Here is a 21,234-nt window from a genome sequence, read left to right on the forward strand (position 1 = left end):
GCAAATTGCATTAAGACATTAAAATAACATGTATGAAATATTATGAGATACAACAATATGTATGATATTAAATTTAAATAAACAATAGAATTAGTAGGTCGCGGCAATAAACGTTGGTAAAGCTATGGACAGAGCTATGGTTCTCCTATACGTTGGTTAAGCTGGCGCCACCTACTGAAAACAAAAATGGTGGCCAACAATATGCCCTATCCCTGCCCTGGTTTTATGGCACGCCAAATGTCTGCGTTCTCTAGGCTTCTTTCTACTATGTATTTCCCTCCGTCTGATACACCCAATTTCGATGTGAACAAAGGGAATCATTTCCTCGCGGTCGACCCTATCTTACGTGCTAAATAAGTGAGGCTACTTCTAACCAAACCGAAGGTGATCCAAAACTATCGAATAATTTCGCGAAATTATAACCGCACCAGCTCGATTCATCGTGTCATTCACCTTATATAATGTAATTGGTTACACACAATTCCATACGGCGGTTACATGCCTTTAACATGTATTGCCCGTTACAGGAAACACAAAATAAACAATCTAGCATTGTGGCAATGCAGTAAGCAGCAAAATCCTATATGCTTTACTAATACAAAACGCAAGATAGATGTTTTTATTTTGCTACATGCTGCGTACGAATTACGTAAAAAAAAATTTCCTGTTGTCTATGTAACATGTATCACCAAAATCATTTAATATGTTTTATGAAATGTCAAATAACCACAGGGTCATATTAGGTTCGTACTATTACAGATAAAATATTTGTTTCCTTGACAACGGGCTCACTAATACTAATATTTTAAATAAATTTTATTAAGTGATTCATTAAATGAAGCTTGCAACTTTGAATAGTTATTTTTGCTATTAGATCTATTGAATATAATATGTTATAAAAGATACGATAGAGATTGATTCTTTTATATTAATAAGAGACAACAATATCTATTACTGACGATATGCTTTCATTATTGTAGGTTGTTGAATTTTATACAAACTGGTAATGACAGATAGAGCAAACACAATGAGGTTGGAAGCGGAAATGGCTGCTCCTTTGCATCTGCAAAGATTGGAGCGTAGTCTTAATGTACAGCCCTTTTTAAGACAAATTAATGAATTGTTTCAAGATCCTACTAGGTAGCTTCTTTTTTATATTTTATGAAGTAAGAATTATAAGGAATCTTATAAAAAATTGTTACTTTGTTGATATTTACAGTGAGGATGACAAATCTGTATCATCAGAATCTTCTGAAGGATCAGATAATTATCTCGATAATGTTCTGATTCGAAAAGAAGGTTTGTAGATTTTTTTAGTATTTTATAAATTGCCATTCTACACTTTGTACAATAATTTCATAACTATTAATTTTACAGAGGAACGAATTAATAAACTGAGGCTATATAACATGTCAAGTGTGGGAGAAGAACGTCGTTGGTTGCAGGATATTCTGTTAAGTGACTCATCGGATAGCTCAGCTTCGGGATCTGATACAGATAGCCCCATTACGGAAGAAGATTTTCAAGAAATGTTAAAGTTTCACATACTTAGAAAAAAATATCAAGCACGTTTTTACCAGAAACCAGAGGTAAAATTAAAGTTTAAATTAAGATCAGTAAAATATACATATAGAATTGTTAATAATATGAGATTTTTGTTTTCAGAATATTCAATATCAATATTATAGTGCTGGATTATTATCCAATTATGATAGGTTCTTAGAACATCAAAAATTAATAGTTGGAAATAAAAAGAAAAAAGAGAAGAAACCAGAAAAGAAAGTTATGAAAATAAAAAAGGAAAAATTACCACGCCATAGATCTTTGGAAGATTATCCTGTACGTAAAATAAAAATTGATACAATGTATTTCAGAAATAAAATGCTGTTATAAATATTTTAGGAAGGCGATTATCCAGATGATGAATGGGATCGTACAATTCCTAGAGAAGAAGAATTAGATGAAGCTGAATTGGAAGCAATAATGCGCCATCAACCACGCCAGCGCGGCAGAAAAAAGCATAACAATAAAAGTCCAGAAGTGATGGCTATGAGAAGAAGAAAGATTTGGGTAATGATGTCCAAAAAAGAACTGGGAAAAGTACAAAGAGCAAAAACCAATAATCATAAGGAAATATTAATTAGTTGTAAAAAAGTAGCACAGCATTGTATGAAATATTGGAGGCAAAAAGCTATGCAAGTGTGTATTACTATATTCATTGTTATTTGTTTTTATGCAAAGTCATTTTTTTAAACAATTTATTATTTTACATTTTACAGTCTCAAAAGAATATGAAAGAAACTATATGGAGAGCTAAACGCCTCACAAGAGAAATGCAATCTTACTGGAAACGTTATGACCGAGTCGAACGTGAAACAAGAAGAAGATTAGAGAAGGAAGCTGAAGAACAGCGAAAAATGGACGTAGAGCTTATTGAGGTGATTAACACTAGTTATATTTATATAATATGTTTTACTTATAATGCAAAACGTAAATACACTTTATTTATCTTATTTCACAATTTAGGCGAAACGACAACAAAGGAAACTAAATTTTCTTATTACACAAACTGAACTTTATGCACATTTTATGTCTCGAAAATTGGGGAAAGCTTCTCCTGAAGAGCAACTGCGGATTTTAAATCAATTAGACGAAGAAAAAAATCCAAGACTTGTTGGAATTGATGATTACGATAGGTAAATTTGTTATTTTTTTTATACATACTGATAAACAAATATATGTTATATATTGGCATGATTTGATGTATGTACAAACAGCGAAGCTATGAAACAAAAAGCAAAAAAGAATGCTACAGAAGCATTTGATAATGAAAAAGCTCGGGCAAAACAGTTCGATACGGCGACCGCATCTCAGGAATTACGGCTTAGCGATACACCCGAAAATTTAGAACATCCACAACCTTCGATATTTAAAGGAAACCTTAAAGGTTATCAACTGAAAGGAATGAATTGGTTAGCTAATTTGTATGATCAGGTTGGTGCACGTATTAAATTCTTGTAATATATAATGCAATATCAGAAATGTATTTATGTAAATATTCTTGACATGTTCTTTAGGGTATTAGTGGAATTTTGGCAGATGAAATGGGTTTAGGGAAAACTGTACAATCCATAGCATTTTTGTGTCATGTCGCTGAAAAATATTGTAAGTTACTTAATAAATACTCGAATCTGTGTACTTCAAAAACATCTAAAACTGTTTATTATAATATAATGGACTTATTTTTTGGTAGCTGTATGGGGACCATTTTTAATCATATCACCGGCTTCGACGTTGCATAATTGGCAGCAAGAAATGGCACGATTTGTCCCAATGTTTAAAGTAGTTCCTTATTGGGGCAATCCACAAGAGCGTAAGATACTAAGACAGTTTTGGGATACTAAAGATCTACATACGAAAGAAGCTTCATTTCATGTAGTGATAACGAGTTATCAATTAGTTATTACTGATTACAAGTACTTTAATAGAATAAAATGGCAATATATGATCCTAGATGAAGCACAAGCTATAAAAAGTACCAGCAGGTTGGTGCTTACTCAGATGTTTATCTATATTTTATAGGGATGATATTATAATATCCATTTTACAGTATGAGATGGAAATTATTACTTGGATTCAGCTGTCGCAATAGATTGTTACTTAGTGGCACACCTATTCAAAACAGTATGGCAGAATTATGGGCTTTGTTACATTTTATAATGCCTACCTTATTTGATTCTCACGATGAATTTAACGAATGGTTTTCTAAAGATATCGAGAGTCACGCGGAAAATAAAACAGGGATTGACGAGAGTAATATATTTTTGTTGTATATTTCTTATTTAATGATATAGTAAAATAATATTTCACAAATCTAATACTTTTTCCTTATATTTAGAGCACTTATCAAGATTACATATGATTTTAAAGCCTTTTATGTTGCGACGAATAAAAAAAGATGTAGAAAATGAATTGTCTGATAAAATTGAAGTGATGGTATATTGTCCTCTTACTACTCGTCAAAAATTACTTTATTCGGGTAAGAATGTAATGTTTTTATATATTAGGAGTTTACGTTTTTTATAGTATTAAAAAATCATAATGTGTTTTTTGGACAGCATTGAAAAAGAAGATTAGGATAGAAGATCTCTTACACTATACAGTGGGTGGTGGTGACACTGCATCCAATGATAAAAATTTCACGTCAAATCTTATGAATCTAGTCATGCAATTCCGAAAGGTAATAATCGATATATTTAAAATTTAACATATTCTTGATGTTATCCACGCGCTATATTAATATCTATTTTATTAATTTTAGGTTTGCAATCATCCAGAACTCTTTGAGCGTAGAGATGCAAAATCTCCATTTTTCATGCACACTGAATGTTATGAAATGCCTGCATTATTATATACGGAAGGATTGAGGCATCTCTCATTGCCATCTAAAGATTACTTGTTGTATAATAAGCTATCTATATTTGCTACTGAATATATACATCGGACTCTTCATGATGACAATGGAAGCTTTTCTCAAAATTCTTTTTCTTTTAGTAGATTTATAAATTTGTCCCCAACGGAAATGAATAAAGTGTTTATTGTTGGTATTATATTCAGGTACATAACTCTTTATGTTAAATACGGAGTAATTAAAAAAAAGTATTCATCACGTCTAAGGTAGATCATACTCTCCAAATGATGAAAGAGTCCGAACAAATTTGGCTCAAAAAATTAATATTTTTAAAGTTGCAAGCAATTTTTTGTTTCGGTTAAAGCGAATGATTTTCTTATAGCGTACTCTTCAATAATCAATAACATAGATCAAATACGTCGGAAAATACAAAATGTCAGTGAAATAGCTAGAACATGTCTAGGATTTTTTGAAAGAGTACACAATTCTCTGGTAGGAAAATGTCAAGCGTTTGTGGAAAGAGAAGAGGAATATATTAAAAAACATTCTGTAACAAGGAAAAGAAGAAATAATAACGACAACCCTTTGTTTCCACATGATATGGCAGCTCCTGAAATGAAAATGTCGCTTTAACCGAAATAAAAAAATTGTTTATAATTTTGAAAATATTAATTTTTTGACCCATATTTATTAGGACACATTTCCATCATTTGGTCGCTATTATCTACCCTAGAAGTAATGAATCTTTTCTTTTATCACCTTGTATATAGTATACTACATTTTACAATATTTACTTTATCATTTACGCTTAGATTGTGTCTCGCAACTATAATGGAGAGGAGAATAAAAATGATTCATTACTGGGAGGATTGGAATGCTGACGAGAGAACAGAGATACCTATGAACCAGATATTTCTTTTATCTAGAAAAATCGACTCATCAACGAATACATTGCAGGATTTAATATTCACAAGAAAAATAATTGAAGGAGAACCTGTATATACGCATACAACTCATGTTATTCATTCAATGCCCGAGACTGTCTCTCATCGAATTTTACGTAGCAGTAAAAAAGTTGCTAATCAATTATTGAAGGTACAGAATTAATATTATTCCTTTCTTCTTATATTTACTTGATGGGTTAATCCAATTAAGGTATATATAATGCAGAGAATACTCCCTTCTACCAAAGCTGAACAAGAAGACTCAAAGGTGACTTTGTTACCGGAGCATCCCCATTTTCCTAGGCCACCAATAATGCGACATTGTCAACAGACCACCATTCCACCATTTATTTGCGATACTTTTCCTAAGGTTTTTAAATTGATACAATAAATCAATTCAAAATAAAAACAATGGGAGATCTAATATAATTAATGAATATTAATTTCAGATACAAGCTAGTCCTCGAAAATTATACGTTAGTAATAGTTCCGCAGCGTGCGCATGGAGAAGGCACGAAGAATGCGGTGGGAAGTTTGGTCAACGACTTCTTTGGCTTGGTTGTGAACGAGCTTTTTCTATTACAGCGTCACAAGAGAACTCGAATTTTCGTTTAACGCAGATGACGTCAACATTTTCTGTAGAACCGCATGGTGGAATTTCTGCATGTACTCCTATAAATGGATGGTCAAATATTATAGTACCGGGTAAGAACTTTTTTTGGTTTGTAGTAGATGATTTTTCATATGCATTTTAATGCAACATTCTTTTTATTTTTAATATTGTTATAGATAAGCAAACTTTAGTAACAGATGCTGGAAAACTTTCCGTTTTGGATAGTCTCCTACGTCGTCTTAAAGAACAAGGTCATCGAGTCCTTATTTACTCTCAAATGACAAAAATGATCGATTTGTTAGAGGTATTTTTACTTAATCTGTATCTTCGAAGAAATAGTCATTATAAGATTTTATATCACGTCCTCATTGTAGGAGTACATGTATCATAGGAAACATACTTTTATGAGATTAGACGGTTCTTCTAAAATCTCAGATCGACGAGATATGGTTGCAGACTTTCAAAAAAGGTAACTGTTATATTTCTTTCTTAATTTTTGGATAACATAGAATTTTAGATTATTTTATGCAAATTCGTAAATATTTCGTATATAATTTTATGCCGGTTAAAAGTTGTAATATCTATTGATCGAAACGAGCTTCGTCTATTAATTTAATGAGAATATATCATTAATAAACCGAATGAATTTTTTCTTAGTGCTGCTTAAAATATATATCAACTACGCATCATGTTGCATGTATAAGGCGCTGCCTCTTAGCATGTCATTCCTTTGTTCACTCGCGCATAACTAACACGCGAATTAATTGGCGAATCGGTCCTGTCTCGTAGACAGCTGCAGCTTTGGCTGTCCGCCATGAATGCCATTTTAGCCATGTCATTATCTGTTAACATATTCTATTTCAAACCTGAGTTGAATTTCAAAAAAGCAAAGAAGAAAAATGTAACATCCTTTCACCTATGTTTTCGATTATCAAAATTACAATCGGATCATGGAAATCTTGAAAGCGATAAAATATATTCAGCTTATATATTTTATACTGGAAATCCTCTAAGTGCACCACCAGCGTACCGAATTAATTTACATGCAAAACGTATCGTACTCGACTGTTCGATCTACATGGACTGTTTCGTGTTTCAGGGCGGACATATTCGTCTTTCTGCTGAGTACTCGAGCCGGAGGCCTGGGAATAAACCTCACTGCAGCAGATACGGTTAGTAATCTTATACTATGCTTTATCGGTTCGTACCTTGTACGTATTCACCTTACGATTTCACAAAGTCGGGCGTTCGCCTTTTGTTTTTTCTTTCGACGTCCAGGACAAATAGCACGAAACTTAGGGAATGATTGTAATTGATCGAAAACGAAGGAGCATAGCGTGAGAAATGGCGATTCTATTTTTTTATCGAGATAACGTTTAATCACGATATGCATTGGCTTTCACTATTCAACTTTACCCTCATCGATTTAACAAGGCTGATATCCTAATGTCGTTTTGTGTGATACATAAAAACACTTTAAAAAAATACAAATACACATGATAGATAAAGATTTATAGAAAATTCTCAGATCATATGTAAAAATATATCATTACGATTTGCTGGTAGAATAATTGAGTAAATTGGTCTTTTCTTGCAACAACGTATTTATCGATGAGACAGTCTATTGTGATTTTAATTACAGCGTAATTTTACTCGCATAAGTTTCTTCTCTGTTCAAAGAAACTGTGACGGTAGATCGTATATCTTGATTACAAATAAAGTGATACCACAGATTAATGGTAGAATCGATAAGAATCTTTAGTCAGGGTTGTTCTCCTGCATTGCCGAAACTACATTCTGTTACGTACGAAAGTGCACGAACATAGGACTGCAGGCATTCATTTAGCGAAGCCTACGATTTGCATATGCCCCCGTTCGAATATCGAGTGGAAAGAGAAGTGTCCCTATTTAGAGCGTCGCGTATGATATATAAATATGATCTGAATTTCAATCATTAATTTTTGTATTAAAAGATGGTATTTTTTACTACGAAAGCAGTTGTACACATTTTTTCATGAATGATGATTTAACTGCAATAGAAATAAATCTTATTTCACAGGTAATCTTTTACGATAGCGACTGGAATCCTACGGTGGATCAGCAAGCTATGGATCGAGCCCATAGACTGGGTCAAACGAAACAGGTTACAGTATATCGATTAATTTGCAAGGGAACTATCGAGGAAAGGATACTACAACGTGCTCGAGAAAAGAGTGAGGTACACTTGATTCAAAATTGAAAATTTACATCAGAATCATCCTCGGAAGATTACATTTTTTAATAGTAAAAGAAATGTAATTTTAAAATTTTTGCAGATACAACGTATGGTAATTAGTGGAGGAAATTTCAAACCAGACACACTGAAGCCCAAGGAAGTCGTTTCTCTTTTGTTAGACGACGAGGAAATCGAAGCGAAATGTGAATATCTTTATTTAATTTTTATTCAAGCGTTAATTGATTTATTAGCGATTTTTCACAATTTAATTTATTACATTGTTACAACATGTTTACAATTATTGAAGTGTAAATGGATAAAATGAATAGACAAGGATATTATAAAACAAGTAACTCTATAATCTTGCTGAATGAAAGTTTGAATACAAATAAAGAATACTATACTGCATTTTTGCTTGCTGAAGCGCGATTTTAGTTGTATTCTCGTGCCGGGACGCAAGCTGGCACACAATAAGATAGAGAGAAAGGAAAAGAGAGAAGATAGGGGAAGGAAAGAGCGTAGATGCAATTACATTATGCTCGTTAGGTTATGCTAATGCTCTAATAACGAATAATAATAAGAAAAGAAGTAACGAACGTCCCCGTATATAAGCCTGTCCGTATATTTCAGACAGCCAACGGAGCGAGGAGAGAAAGCAGTATGCGGAGGATACCCGACTTGAGTCGAACTTATACCACAAGGAGAGAGACCGGAAGAGGAAGTTAACCGCGCTTCCGGTCAAGGTAAGCCTGGCGCCCTTAGTGCCGCTATTTTCTTTTTCATCCTCAATTTTTCCCATTATTAATGGAATGTTTCTTATTTTTCTTTAATTTCTATCTTTTTTATTTTTACTTTTTTCTGATCTTTTATCAGAGTGATGTAAAGAAGCCTTGTCTATCTGATGCTAACGGTGACAAGATTGGCGACATTGTTCAAGCTAATTCCAATGAAAGCACTCTAGTCAGTGGTGGTGTTCCATCATATCAGATTAATAATCATCAACAGATCCTCGATAACGCAGACGACTATAGCGTACCAACCAGTCCTGTTAAATCAGAGGTATGTGTCAGTACTGTTCAAGAATCGACGAAGAATTAAATCTGTAAAAAATGGTAATATAATAGAATAAATCCAAAATACTTTAATATGTTCAGGACGAGACGAGCAACGATGGCCTGGTTGTCGATGTGGATGGTCCAGTGGGAGTATCTTCTGGCGACAGTCGACAATCTCGAACGGGTCAGTTTGCAGATCCAGGAAAAGTCAGTCGTCTCGATCACCACATGTCTTTCAGCAGCGGAAGTAGCGTTCGGATGAGGCCTACGATTCGCGGTACTAGCAAGAGGGGAAGACCTCGTGGTTCTCGTAGAGGAGGACCCGTTGGAGGAAAGGGTCGAGGTCTCCTTCTGCTTCATCCACCGTCCAAAGGTCTTGGAAGCAGTCCTCAATCACCGGTATCTTTATCTCCGACCAGTAGTGGTACAGCTAACGATCACACTCTACAACATGGCAAGTATTCAGTTTGTTAGATTTGTCGCTTAAAAAGTAGGAGTATCCATTATCGTTGATGGTGGATAGCATCATAGGCTAAAACCTATTAAAAAATTAAAGTGCATTAGTAGTTGTATAATAATTCGTGCCAAGGATTTTTCACAGGAACGTACAGAAATATAGATTAGATCACTTAATCCAGTTGAATGAGTAGATTCATCGCCGATACGCGAAATTGTATAATGTCTCCTAATGAATATTTAAGCATGCACTTTGCACGTAACGCAACGAGTTCATTAATATAAAATATGCATTACTCGTAATCCGTTACCACGAATAATGAAGATTATCAACGAGATTAACAATTATCTAATATCCCTATTTGTACACTGCAGAATGCGTAATACGTCCGGGAAGAGAATTTTCTATGAACACAGTTAGATTTCAAGCGGCCCAACAACATTCACCTTTGAAACTCGAGCTTAAATCGCTGAGAAACGCATGCTGACTCTGGTAGAGTATTGGACGATACGGCTAAGAGGATTAAGCAAGAACTTTCGGGGGCCGACTCGAAATGTCCCCCAAATGACTTTTCATGACGCACCCTCAAATCGATACACCGTTAATCCCGACTGACTCTTTCATAGATCCAGAGCCCCCCTTTGCATCTACTGCACCACTTGGTTCAGTTCTCATGGGATTTTGGTCTCGGTGCGAAAAGAAAACACCCCTGATCACCGCGAATATCCCTTGACTGACGTGAAATCCACCGAAATTCCCTCGCGGTTACATATGCGCGCAAGTGTTGCGACGAACAGTTGGCGCTCTTCCTAAGGGTACGCGATTTACCCTTGGAGATATCCACCCTCTTTGTGACTCACTCTTTCGCCCGCAGTTTTCATACGCTCGAGTACTATGTAGCGTCTTCTGGGACGGGGATATCTTGGTTTTTTTATTGGTTGGTCAGTGGTCATGTTTTGTTTTGCAAGAATGAAGCGTGGTTTGAATTGACGAGGATGACGGATTTAGATGGACTTGGGGCTCTTTATTCTGCTTTTGTTTTCTCTTTTTCGTTATTAGGTTACATGTGTATATACGTGATGATTATTGACGGGTGAACGTGCTCGAGAAGATTGAAATTTTTAGACATATAATAACGTTAAATCTAACATTCAGATATATTCTTTTTTTGTAAGTAGTCCTTGCAAATTTTTTACCGAAGATAACTGAATGATACATTTACATATTTTCAGCTTTCACGAATCAAATTGATACAAGCGATTTTCTAGAATTATTTTTATTAATTATTTATTCGAAACTACTTTAAGTTATTCCAAGCTACGGAACGGTTCGTGTCAAGCTACTTCAAATTGTATTTGAAACGTTATTTTGATCGTCGACCATTTGCAAGATTAATTCGGTACCGCGATCCTATCGTTGCATAACGCATTGTGTCGTGCGAGATGCAAGTTTCGAACGACAAAGAAGGAGAGGAAAGAAAGTTGCACGAGTAAGCAAGATAGAGAGAGATAGGAGAAGCGAAGGAGAAAAAGAGGAGCGAGAAGAGGGCCCGACGAAAGCGAGCCGCACTTAGGTGGCCCTCACGCAACGACACGTGGACCGAAGTTTACGCGGGCAACGTACACGCCACCTTCATGCACGCGCGCTCGCTCGTACGCTATTTCGTGCTATATATACGGAAAGGAAAGGGGTCGTTCCCTCTCTCACTTGTCGTCGACTGGAAGGCGAGCGGACAATAGCAGGTGCGGAGCGAACGCGACAGCTGCGATCGATGATGTTCTTCTTAGGTTTTTGGAACTCGCTCGCACCCCTCTCCATCTTTTCTACCTTCCCCTTTCGACTATCACTTCGTTACTCTGCCCCCTTTCTTTTGCCTCGTTTCTTTCTCTCCTCTATTCATTTTCCTTGTGTTTCTTTCGCTTTACAGCTTCCGTGGATTATTTCCATCAATGATTCTTTTTTAGTATTAAGTAGCTGTATAAGTTCTGCCAGCTAAAGTATATCTTCTACAAATTCAATTTACACTGTCCATCTACGTGTATGGATATCGCGTTATTATATCTTTTATAAAAATCTTTGGATTTGTCACTAAGGAAAAGATTTATTCCTATTATTTTGTGTAATGTCGCTTTTATCCCGCGTGCGACGAAACAATGCCTCATTAGTCTGATATATGATTCTGTCTCGTTAGTATTGATCATTTCTGTCAATATTATTCAATTAACTTTATTTGCTAATTATAGGTTTTCACGCACTGGTTATTTGACCTTAGCTTACAATTAGTAATTTGAAACGCACAACAAGAGACGACACTGCATTTTCTGATTTGTTTGAACTCTGATGAAGATACACTATCTTCTGTCCTTTTGTACCGTGAGACGATAAAGGATTCCGTTTCAGATATATTTTGCGAATAACAGCAAGACATATCGATCGATGTATCCATGAAAGTAAGCGATATAACGCGCTCTCTTCTCCGCGAGACGTTCTCTTTTCTCATCTGAGTTTCTAAAATTCTGCTCGCACGATACTTCTCGAAGAAACCTATTTTCTTTAACATATCTACAAATGTAACGGAATCAAACGGTTTCCATTGAATCTCGTTCACTCTTCGTTTCCCAGAGTCGATCAAATTTCGTTAGTTAAATTACAAATATCCAAGCATCGGCGTGTTCGTCGTTCGAGTAATCGTTTGCATAATTTTTCGCCACGAGTAGGTAGCCCTAGCTTGCACCGACAATAGGGGTCTAAGAGGGTTGGATTTTGTGGATTCGTGCCGTACCTCACCGTACCGTACCGTACCGTGTCATCTTGTTCGTCCGCATTGCTTTCATCATATTTCCGTGTCATGTAACGGAAAGTAATTCCAACCAGTTCGAGTGGTTGAGACAACCTCCGTAGCTACGAGCTTCCTACTTCCGCGATGATTCAGCTACCTACCATTCAATCCAATTGTTCTTTCTCCCTGAAATGTGATCAGACGTAGAATGTAATTGCTGTTGAGCCTCTCGGTACCGAGTTTTTATCAAACTTTTCGAAAAATTGATTTTTGTCAATTATCGATGAAAGGCAATCCCGCTAAAAATACTTGCGTTTAACATTTAGCCAGTTAATCATTTATTTTTGTTCCTCGTACGAGAAGAATTTGGAAAGTCAACGTTCAAATACTTGTACACGCTAGTGTATCGTACTTCAAAGGATCATTTCGAAATGTTTCGATAATCCAGTCCTTTTAGAATCACCGAAAACTCCTCTCTCTCTTCCTCTCTTTCTCTCTCTCTCTCGGGGACATCAAAACACCTTCCCTTAGCTGAGAGGCCATTCGTCGGCATTACGATAACGAGAATCTGACGATTCATTATCCTCATTGGGCAGGAACGACGGTCGTTTAGCCGGAGGATAGCGGCAAAACTATTTCACTGTCTTCTGCTTTAGAATGCAATAATTTTCTCCGGTTCCAGGGTGCTCGAGGCGAGAGAGCATCTCGAGACACCGCGAAAGAAGCCGCGCCATGGCAAAGGACGAAAAGGGGCAGGGTATGAGAGTTTGGCTGTGTGCTGTACGGCTGAGATACGGCAGGATAATGCGGGAAGATAGGACGGGGCAAGGATATTGCCAGCCGGACGGTCGACATTCCGCGGATCCTCGCGTTCCATTCGTCCTTCCAGCTACCTCGAAACTTCTCGAGAACCCTCCTCTTCGTACGCGTACACCAAACTCTATCTCCCGCCACGGATCTAACCCACGCGTGCTTCTCGCGGGAATCGCGGGAATCGCGGGATCCTTGATATGCGAAAATATTTTAACCGACCCCTCGGTGTTCCTTCTTCCCTTCAGATTTCGCTGTAGGTTGAATATTAAACCAATTAGGCATCGGCTCTTCCTTCATTTTCCTCCCTTTCTTCGTTTCTCCCTTTAGGTTTTCGTTGAACGATCATGTTATGGCTGACTGTGAATCTCGAGTTAGGATTTGCTAAAAGTTTTCAACATTTTTCCTTCACTTGGTCAAATTTTATTTCATTCTTTATTCGTTAATCTTATCCTGGATATTAAAATAGTTTTTAATTTTAGCAACACATTGATATACTAATTCTTTCGCGTTAAACATTCCTGTTCCATACTACTTTTCCTGAACCAAAATTGCTATTTATTGCTGTTAATAATCGATAAACGAATTTTCTCCCAACGCTCAGTCTTGAAAGCGTTAAATATTCATTACAGATGAAACAAATGTTCTTCAATTACAACATAGCGAAAGAATGGTCGATTTAGTAAAAGGTTAAAACTCACCTTGACATTTTCAAACGATACCATGTGCATAACTCTTTTTATTCACTACTGACGGCGGCAAACACACAACTTAACGATACCGTAAACGGCGGTTTCTCTTCAATCACGGCGAACATCTTGTACATTTGTACGAAAACGTTCAACGCCCTTACTTTTCTTTTACCATTTCCCCCTTACTACTTCCTTTAGAAGTGGTTCAACGCTCTGCAAACTGCGATCGCGTCAGCAGCACCAAGTACACCTTCAGGACGCTCTTTGTTATCCGAAGGAACTGGCGTACGCGTTCGAGGATCCGCATGCAGAAGCGCTGCTTGGAAATCTCGTTAAAATCGAGCGCACGGAAAACTAGAAAAGCGCGCCTGCTATAATGAGAAAACGAGTCCCTCGTGCTTTTCCTACCTTCTTCGGCCTTTTGTTGCCAAGTGGCCACTTCAACTTCCTCTCTTTCGCCGAGGTGGCTGAAGAGCGTCTCCTGAAAGGATCGAAAACGTGCCAAGGAATGTCGACGACTCGAACGAGCGCGAAGCCTGTGTGCGAATGGGAAAAAGGGAAAAAGAATATTCGAAAGGAAAGGAAGGAAGGAAGGAAGGGAAAAAGGAGAGAGAGAGAGAGAGAGAGAGAAAGAGAGAAGGAAGAAAGGAAAGGAAGGATGGAAAGAAAGAAAAGAAGGGAGAGAAATGCTAGCTGGAAAGAGAAAGAAAACGTCCTCTTGTACATCCTTGCTCGGCTACTGACCTCCGACCCTGTCACTCACCCTCCTCCTCCGCTAGCCAGAATTTTTCTCTCTCGCTATCTCATTAAATTCTTCTACCCTCTCCTGGCCCCGCGTGCTCGTCCTCGTGGCCGGCTCCTGCGCTTACCATCAGTCGAATAGATACCGTGGCACGATCCTCGAGTTTGTCTTCGTACCGTGCCGCGGTGTACCGGTGAATAACCGATTAACTGGTCAGACCACTCCACGTTAAATGGAGGGCCCCGTTCGTACCCTGCATCTGCCATTATAATCGTGAAAAGTTGCAGGAGCCCGCGTGGTCTTCGCGTCCTCTTTCCCGCGAAATTCGTACCTCTAAGGCATCTCGCTTGTTATCTTGCGACCTATCGTCTCCATCGCGCGTCGAGCACGCCGATTTTCTCCGGTGATCTTCGCGCCAACAAACTTCCAATCGATTCTCTACGGCGCATTGAGAACGTTCCTTGCGTACGATAACCTTTTATCGATTCAACGTGTGGTCTCCGATGATTGTAGTTCTGGAAACGCGGGGCTCTCCGTATTTAAGAAATTCGACCTCCGCAATCTTCTTCAACTTCTTCCGAATCTTTCCCCTTTTATCTATATTGAGTTATGGACTTTGTTTGATTTATTTGTATTTTGTGAGGCGGTATAGAAATGTTATTTGTAACAGCTTTGGCGGATATACATCATAGTGTGGATAAATATCGTTTGTATTTGTTTGTACTTAACGACGAGCTACTTAATTCACAAAAGCTAATAGAACAAAATAAGATACTTTGAATAGTTTTACAGTTACCAGACGCAGTGTATGTAAACGAATAACGTAAAAGGTAACATTTTTGTGGTGGTATGGTCCGTGATGATTGTCGCTGGTCCTCGTCCGGAGTAATTGTTGCTAGGGGCTGTAGATGTCGCTGTTAGGGTACTGCTGATTTTTCCTCCGTTTTTTGGTGCGTGGAAGAAAAATCGGACTCCGGTCGCCGGGATTCGAACCCGGGTTCCGAACGTTCGTAACTTGTCGAGTGCCGCCACATTTTAAAGATGATTATTCGATGTTATAGGGGTACAAGGAACTTCCGGTTCAACAGAAGGTGATGGTCCCAGTTCGGTAGGTCCATTGGGATCACTGGGAACATTGGGCGCTCTTCCAGGCAGAGGTGGAGCACCAACGATTCGACGCGGTCCAGGCCGACCTCGGTTAAGACCAACGGGTCCCGGTCACCAAGGATATCGTACTGCCGGTCATCATCACGGTCGGAAGGTCCAGCGGCCACTTCCGGTTCCTCTTAGATCCCAACAGACGATCGCGAGTGTGAATCAACAGAAATCCTCAGCTCATCGAGCCTCAGGATCTGGTCCATCCGTTTCTTCTTCGTCGATGAACACCGGTGCATCGTTTTCTCCGACGACAACAGAATCTAGACCATTCGGATTCTACACGCAACAACAACAGCAACAACCGCGCGGATCGTCCTAGCTTCCGCAGGGAGAGTTCCTTAGAGTGATCCTCGAAGGAGATTCCTGAACTGTCGGAACTCGACAATCTTCGTGAAGTGTTGCCTAAAAAGCAATCGAATCGCGTTCGTCTGAAATTTTTGCAAGACGAGACCGTTTCTTCGCTAATTTCTAAATAACATTTTAATTAATTTAAATGAAAAGGACGATACTTGGATCCAAAAGAATTTTGAACTTTTATGAAGGAAGCTCGAGGATTCAATCGCTTCTACGCTAATTTTAAAGTAAGCAGTCATCGATCGTTACTTATTTAATCATAGAGACATTGTGTATTCTTTGGCGGATCAATTCTGATTTCGTCGAATGGTTAGATGGATTTTTAAAAAATGCTTCTAAAAATGTGTTCAGTGACCAGTAGCGAGAATGCAATCGTAATTCTCTTGTTGCTGTTTTCTTATACACAAAAATATATACATAGCAGACATAAGCTATACCCGTATAGCTTATGCAGTTTCTTTTTGTTAAAGATTCTGGACTTGATTTACAGTGATAGACTTTACTCGCGAGAACTTTACGCTCAAATAGTGCAATGGAGATCTTTTAAAGAAATACATCCAGTGTTTGTTCACAGCGACGTTCTCCGCTCGCGAAATGAAATTAGCCTGCGTTAGTGAAGTTAGATCCAATTAGCTGGCACAGTGAACAACATGGAAGTGATTCCAGTCACCCGGATCTTTCCGTCTTCGACGAAAGGATTTTTATCACGTGATTTCGATAATTCGACGTTTGAGTTCATTATATCGAAGCGATATTTCAGAACCGAAGTCGATTAATTAAGAAATAAAGGAATTTTATCGATCGCAACTTTCCTGTATTTTAAGCGATTTCGAGAAGTGCTGGTATAAAATTCTCGAGCCGTGTGTAAAGTATGTATAAAATTAAGATAACTTGTCCATATTTAAATAAATCATTAAGGAACAATTAACAATCTCGTGCGTATCTTCTTAAGAAAGGGAAAAATGCTCGAATAAAGTAAATAAAAGTTAGTCCTGAAGTTTTTCAATACGCGCGCCATCCTTTAGGCAATTTGTACAAATTAATCGTGCCACTCATTATTAGGTACTTAATGAAGCGAGTACGAGCTTGCTCGATTAGAAGCAAGTGACAAGGAAATTCAACGAAGAACTAAAGTAAAGGGAAAACAGTAGCCGAAAAGAGAAGAAACAAAAAAAAAAAAAAAAAAGAAAGAAAAGAAGAGTAAGAAAGTACGTTAGGAAATACAAATAGACAAAAGTCGACCGATTTGAGACACGGTTATTACCGGAAGACTTGCCAAGGAAGTTCTTTGCACTTTCTCGAAACGGAAAACGAAGAAACGTGAAAACGAACAAATCGTCGAAGAAGCACCGTGGAATAGCTTTTAAATTTTATTTTATGATTAGTTAATTGTTGTGTTTAGAAACGTTCGTTTTACACGATAAAAATGTGGAAATATAGCCAGGAATTTGAAACGAATAAAAATACGAGGATGTTCGTGCAGCGATCGACGAAAGAAATGTATCATATATCATATATTTTCTTTTTCTTTCGATGATTGATAGAACGATTGTTCGACGAAGTGAAGATTGAAAAGAAAAAGAAAACATTCTTCGTCGCAGTCCTCGTTCTTTCACTTTTTTCTCTTGTCTCTCTTCTTCTGACTCTCTCTCTCTCTGTCTTTATCTCTCCTTTATCTCTGTCTGTCTCGCGCTTTCTTTTTCTCCATTCCTCTCAACGTATTAAAACTTGTCAAACGCAGTAGCATTATTCCGTCATTAGGCTCGGTTAGACGATATTTTTTATGCGCATTATGGACCGTCATTGGGTCGATTCGATTTGTAAAAGAATGGTATTTATATTAGCAATAAACGATTCAAATGGCCACTAATTGTCGAGGTTTATTTTATACCGAACCTTTCCCCGTTTTCCCAAGACTTTGCTGCCTTTAAATTATTATTATTATTATTGTCAATACGTTATACAATGGACGATAAATAAGTAGTTCCTGATAGTTGGGTAAATCTTTCAAAAAATTCGTATTTTATTAAAATTTGTATCGTATTAACCCGGTTATATATTAGTATGAATGAAATTTATTTTATATTTTGAAATAGCTGAAAATTGAGAATCAACTGTTTTCTACGCGACTCGACTCGCGAATCGAAGATAAAAGGGAAAAATAGTTTCCAAAGCAATGAAAAAATAAAGACGAAGAAGAAAGGGTCTTCCTCAGGAATGGGATTTCTGTGTTGCTGCGTTTATTTTCCACGGTACATTCCTTGAATCGTGACGTGCGCGTTACGAGTGTCCGGTTACTGGTTTTTGTGGCGATACAGCCAAGTGAACGAGGTAAATGAAGTAAATGGATGAACGGTGAATAATGGATGAACCGATGCTAGTGTCACCGACGTACGGACGAGCGTTATTCGCCTCTTGCTTTTAGCGCACACCCATCTCTACATCAACACCGTGAAATGCCATTTAAATTCAGCTTATCATCGACCGAACCATCGTTAGTAATTCAAAAAGGTAATATTTAAAGTTTTTACGATCTAATATTTTCTTATTTATTATTTTCTTTCTTTGATTATTAACAGCAATAAACAGCAATGTTAGTTGAAACAAAGTAACATACGCAGGGACGTGCACGCAGGGACAAGATAAAGTATACTGGTGATTAGTATAGAAGCGTAAGAGTGCCCTGAATATATGATTAGCGTTTAATTTTCCAAAAAGCAAACGTTTAAACTCGATCTTAATCGGTTTGTTTCTGTGTAGCTGGAATTTACGAACACCGCTGACCTATCGTTGACAGTAGAAGATGTCGAGAGAAAGTCAGACAGCCGGGTATGTTAAGTGTTCCACGCTGATTCGATGGATCGTGATAAGGAGGAGCAGAAAATGATCTTGGATCGTTACATGGTTACGAATCGAAATTGCAGACACGGCCAGACTGCACAGTACAAATTGCGATACGATTTCTGCTATTCTGCCGCTTTCTACGCTTATTTACGTGCGTCGAGAAAATAGCACGCGATACGGGGAAACCCATAATTCAGTTACCACGGAATTATCAGTTCCGTCCCCTTTCGTCGGTCCTCTTAAATCATACTCCTTAATCGAACGTTAATAATAAAGGGAGACGAGCTGGTTTGATAGTGATTTAAAGAGCCAGTTGCAATTATTTTACTGGCTCTTTACACCGTCACGAAGAAACTCGTATACGCTGTCACTCATAAGTATGCCGATTCTATATAAACATTTGTCACTTGCAATTTTCATTTTTTCTAAATATTCCAAACAAATAAAATAAAATGAAACAGACCAAACGATGGTCGACCGGAAAGTCCATACGTTTTCATTCTACGATATCCTGTATCGTTTTTGTAAGACCGATTTATTTAATCAACGATACAGTTTCCATTAGTCTCTGCATATTAGCGTCTCCCATCATTCCACTATCTTATTGATACCAATTGTTACGGTTTGCCGATCATCTTTCAAATGAAGCATTCAAGTAAACTTTAATTTGTAGCGGCATCGACCACGGAACTTTCCAACGGCTTCGCGATACAAAGAGCTATGCCGTCAAAGCGCAATACCGACGTGCCCAATCTACCATCGATATCTCTATATTTCTTTCGCCGAATTCTCAGAAGAACGCATACGCGGCGACCGCCGCGGTACATCTAATAAACACACGTGTAGCAGGGATATCGAGGGGCGACAAAGGAAAGACTCCGTGGTTTCGAACAAACAAGTCTATCTCAAGCTGCGAAGTACGACAGGTCTCGCTATAAGCAAACCATTAACCAAATCTTGATCGTTACATTTTTGTTCTGAATTGTTGATCGTTGATTGTAATTGTTGTTTCGTTATTTTTTATTCACAAAATCCAGTGCAGTTTTCTGTATGCACTCATTCCAACCACCTCTATTCTCGTAATAGAAATAGGGGATCAATCAGTTCGTGGCGTCGATTGTTTAATCGTAACGAGAATTTACGACTCTCGTTGACGCGTTATCTCGCGAACGGTTGAAACACCAATTGTTAGAATTTTTGTGGCTTGGACGAGCAACATTCTTCAAGGGTATCGTTGAATTCTTCATAAGTTCTGAACCTTTTGCCATTCAGATAATTCTTCAACAACCTGAGCAATCGATAGCCAGATGGTGCCAAATCGGTGCAGTACGATAAATATTTCGCAATTTATATTTATAAGGTTTTTTTAGTTTACAATCATCCTGATGGAAAATGCCTTCTTTCCTATTGACGAGATGTGGCTGATCTATCGTCAAGCATTGGTTGCAATTGTTCATGATAAATTGCTGAATTAATCTGGTCTGGTTTAATTGCAAAAGTTGGTAATTTCGTAGCAGAACAGTACGAAGAAATCTCTTCAAGAACGCAGCAACCTATTGAATATTCATCCTATGTAATATCCTATATCTACTCATTCTTCGTGTAAATTTTTTAAAGATTTCAGCCACTACGCAAAGGAACTCGTAAAATTCCAAATTCTGCAGCGAAACGAAAAGGCCATTGTCGTCTTATGATCGTCGATTCGCACGTAATTACGCGAAAGAACCAAGGAATTCTTTGAAAATGAGATTGCTGTATAATCAAAGACGGCGGAACACGACAGACGCACGGCTGAAAGCCGAGGGCGGTGATCATCGACGCGAAGCAAGCAGCTGCTTGCTGTAGTCGCGTCATCGTCTGTGTGATTGCCTTCGGTGGCGATCATTCTCGCTGGTTCGATACTCAAGGAACCAACAGTTGAAATGGGCCAACGCGTTTCGGTTCCCGATCATACACCGCCCCCCGTACCACTCGATTTACGCCCCAACCACTTGGTCACTCCACGATTATTACGTTTCCGTTTTCACGCCCCCTCATTTTCGATTCTGTAAAGCCCAGTCGGCTGTCGATGAAATGAAAGCCTCCGTAAGCGACGAATTACCGTCACACCTGGTAGAGTAAACGATTGCTGCGTGATCGTGATTCGTCCAATTTAAATGC

At 37.9% G+C, this 21,234-nt stretch overlaps 1 protein-coding gene and 1 long non-coding RNA gene across 4 annotated transcripts; one reads left to right on the forward strand and one right to left on the reverse strand.

The window, feature by feature from the left end:
• Positions 1-180: 180 nt before the first annotated feature.
• LOC100648648 (chromatin-remodeling ATPase INO80) lies at positions 181-18,100 on the forward strand. 3 transcript variants are annotated; one of them, XM_012314316.3, is made up of 28 exons: positions 181-463; positions 528-743; positions 981-1,140; positions 1,220-1,299; positions 1,378-1,589; positions 1,666-1,839; positions 1,903-2,199; positions 2,280-2,438; positions 2,527-2,696; positions 2,778-2,994; positions 3,078-3,165; positions 3,254-3,545; positions 3,611-3,813; positions 3,899-4,039; positions 4,119-4,240; positions 4,322-4,617; positions 5,224-5,506; positions 5,582-5,725; positions 5,805-6,060; positions 6,145-6,272; positions 6,343-6,437; positions 7,068-7,140; positions 8,028-8,186; positions 8,284-8,386; positions 8,814-8,926; positions 9,057-9,242; positions 9,338-9,692; positions 15,780-18,100. In XM_012314316.3, the coding sequence occupies exons 3-28, from the start codon at positions 1,007-1,009 to the stop codon at positions 16,193-16,195; spliced, it is 4,896 nt and encodes a 1,631-aa protein (XP_012169706.1). In that variant the 5' UTR covers positions 181-463; positions 528-743; positions 981-1,006; the 3' UTR covers positions 16,196-18,100. The 3 variants fall into 3 exon arrangements, with proteins under 3 accessions (XP_012169706.1, XP_012169707.1, XP_012169708.1); XM_012314317.3 differs by having other exon boundaries at positions 181-384; XM_012314318.3 differs by lacking the exon at positions 528-743 and having other exon boundaries at positions 181-384.
• On the reverse strand, positions 5,943-7,443 carry LOC110119663. The gene is made up of 2 exons (XR_007225852.1): positions 6,885-7,443; positions 5,943-6,810 (listed from the first exon to the last, which is right to left on the reverse strand). It is a non-coding gene; the product is annotated as an uncharacterized LOC110119663 (long non-coding RNA).
• Positions 18,101-21,234: the final 3,134 nt, after the last annotated feature.

The sequence above is a fragment of the Bombus terrestris genome, chromosome 11 (assembly GCF_910591885.1).
Source record: "Bombus terrestris chromosome 11, iyBomTerr1.2, whole genome shotgun sequence".
Lineage (NCBI taxonomy): Eukaryota > Metazoa > Arthropoda > Insecta > Hymenoptera > Apidae > Bombus > Bombus terrestris.

Bases quoted from the DNA above. Each gene is read 5' to 3' on its own strand.
- LOC100648648 (XM_012314316.3), top strand. From the start codon at position 1,007: ATGACAGATAGAGCAAACACAATGAGGTTGGAAGCGGAAATGGCTGCT. The intron at 8,387-8,813 runs GTGAATATCTTT...CGTATATTTCAG, and splicing joins CGAGGAAATCGAAGCGAAAT to ACAGCCAACGGAGCGAGGAG. The intron at 9,693-15,779 runs GCAAGTATTCAG...TCGATGTTATAG, and splicing joins CGATCACACTCTACAACATG to GGGTACAAGGAACTTCCGGT.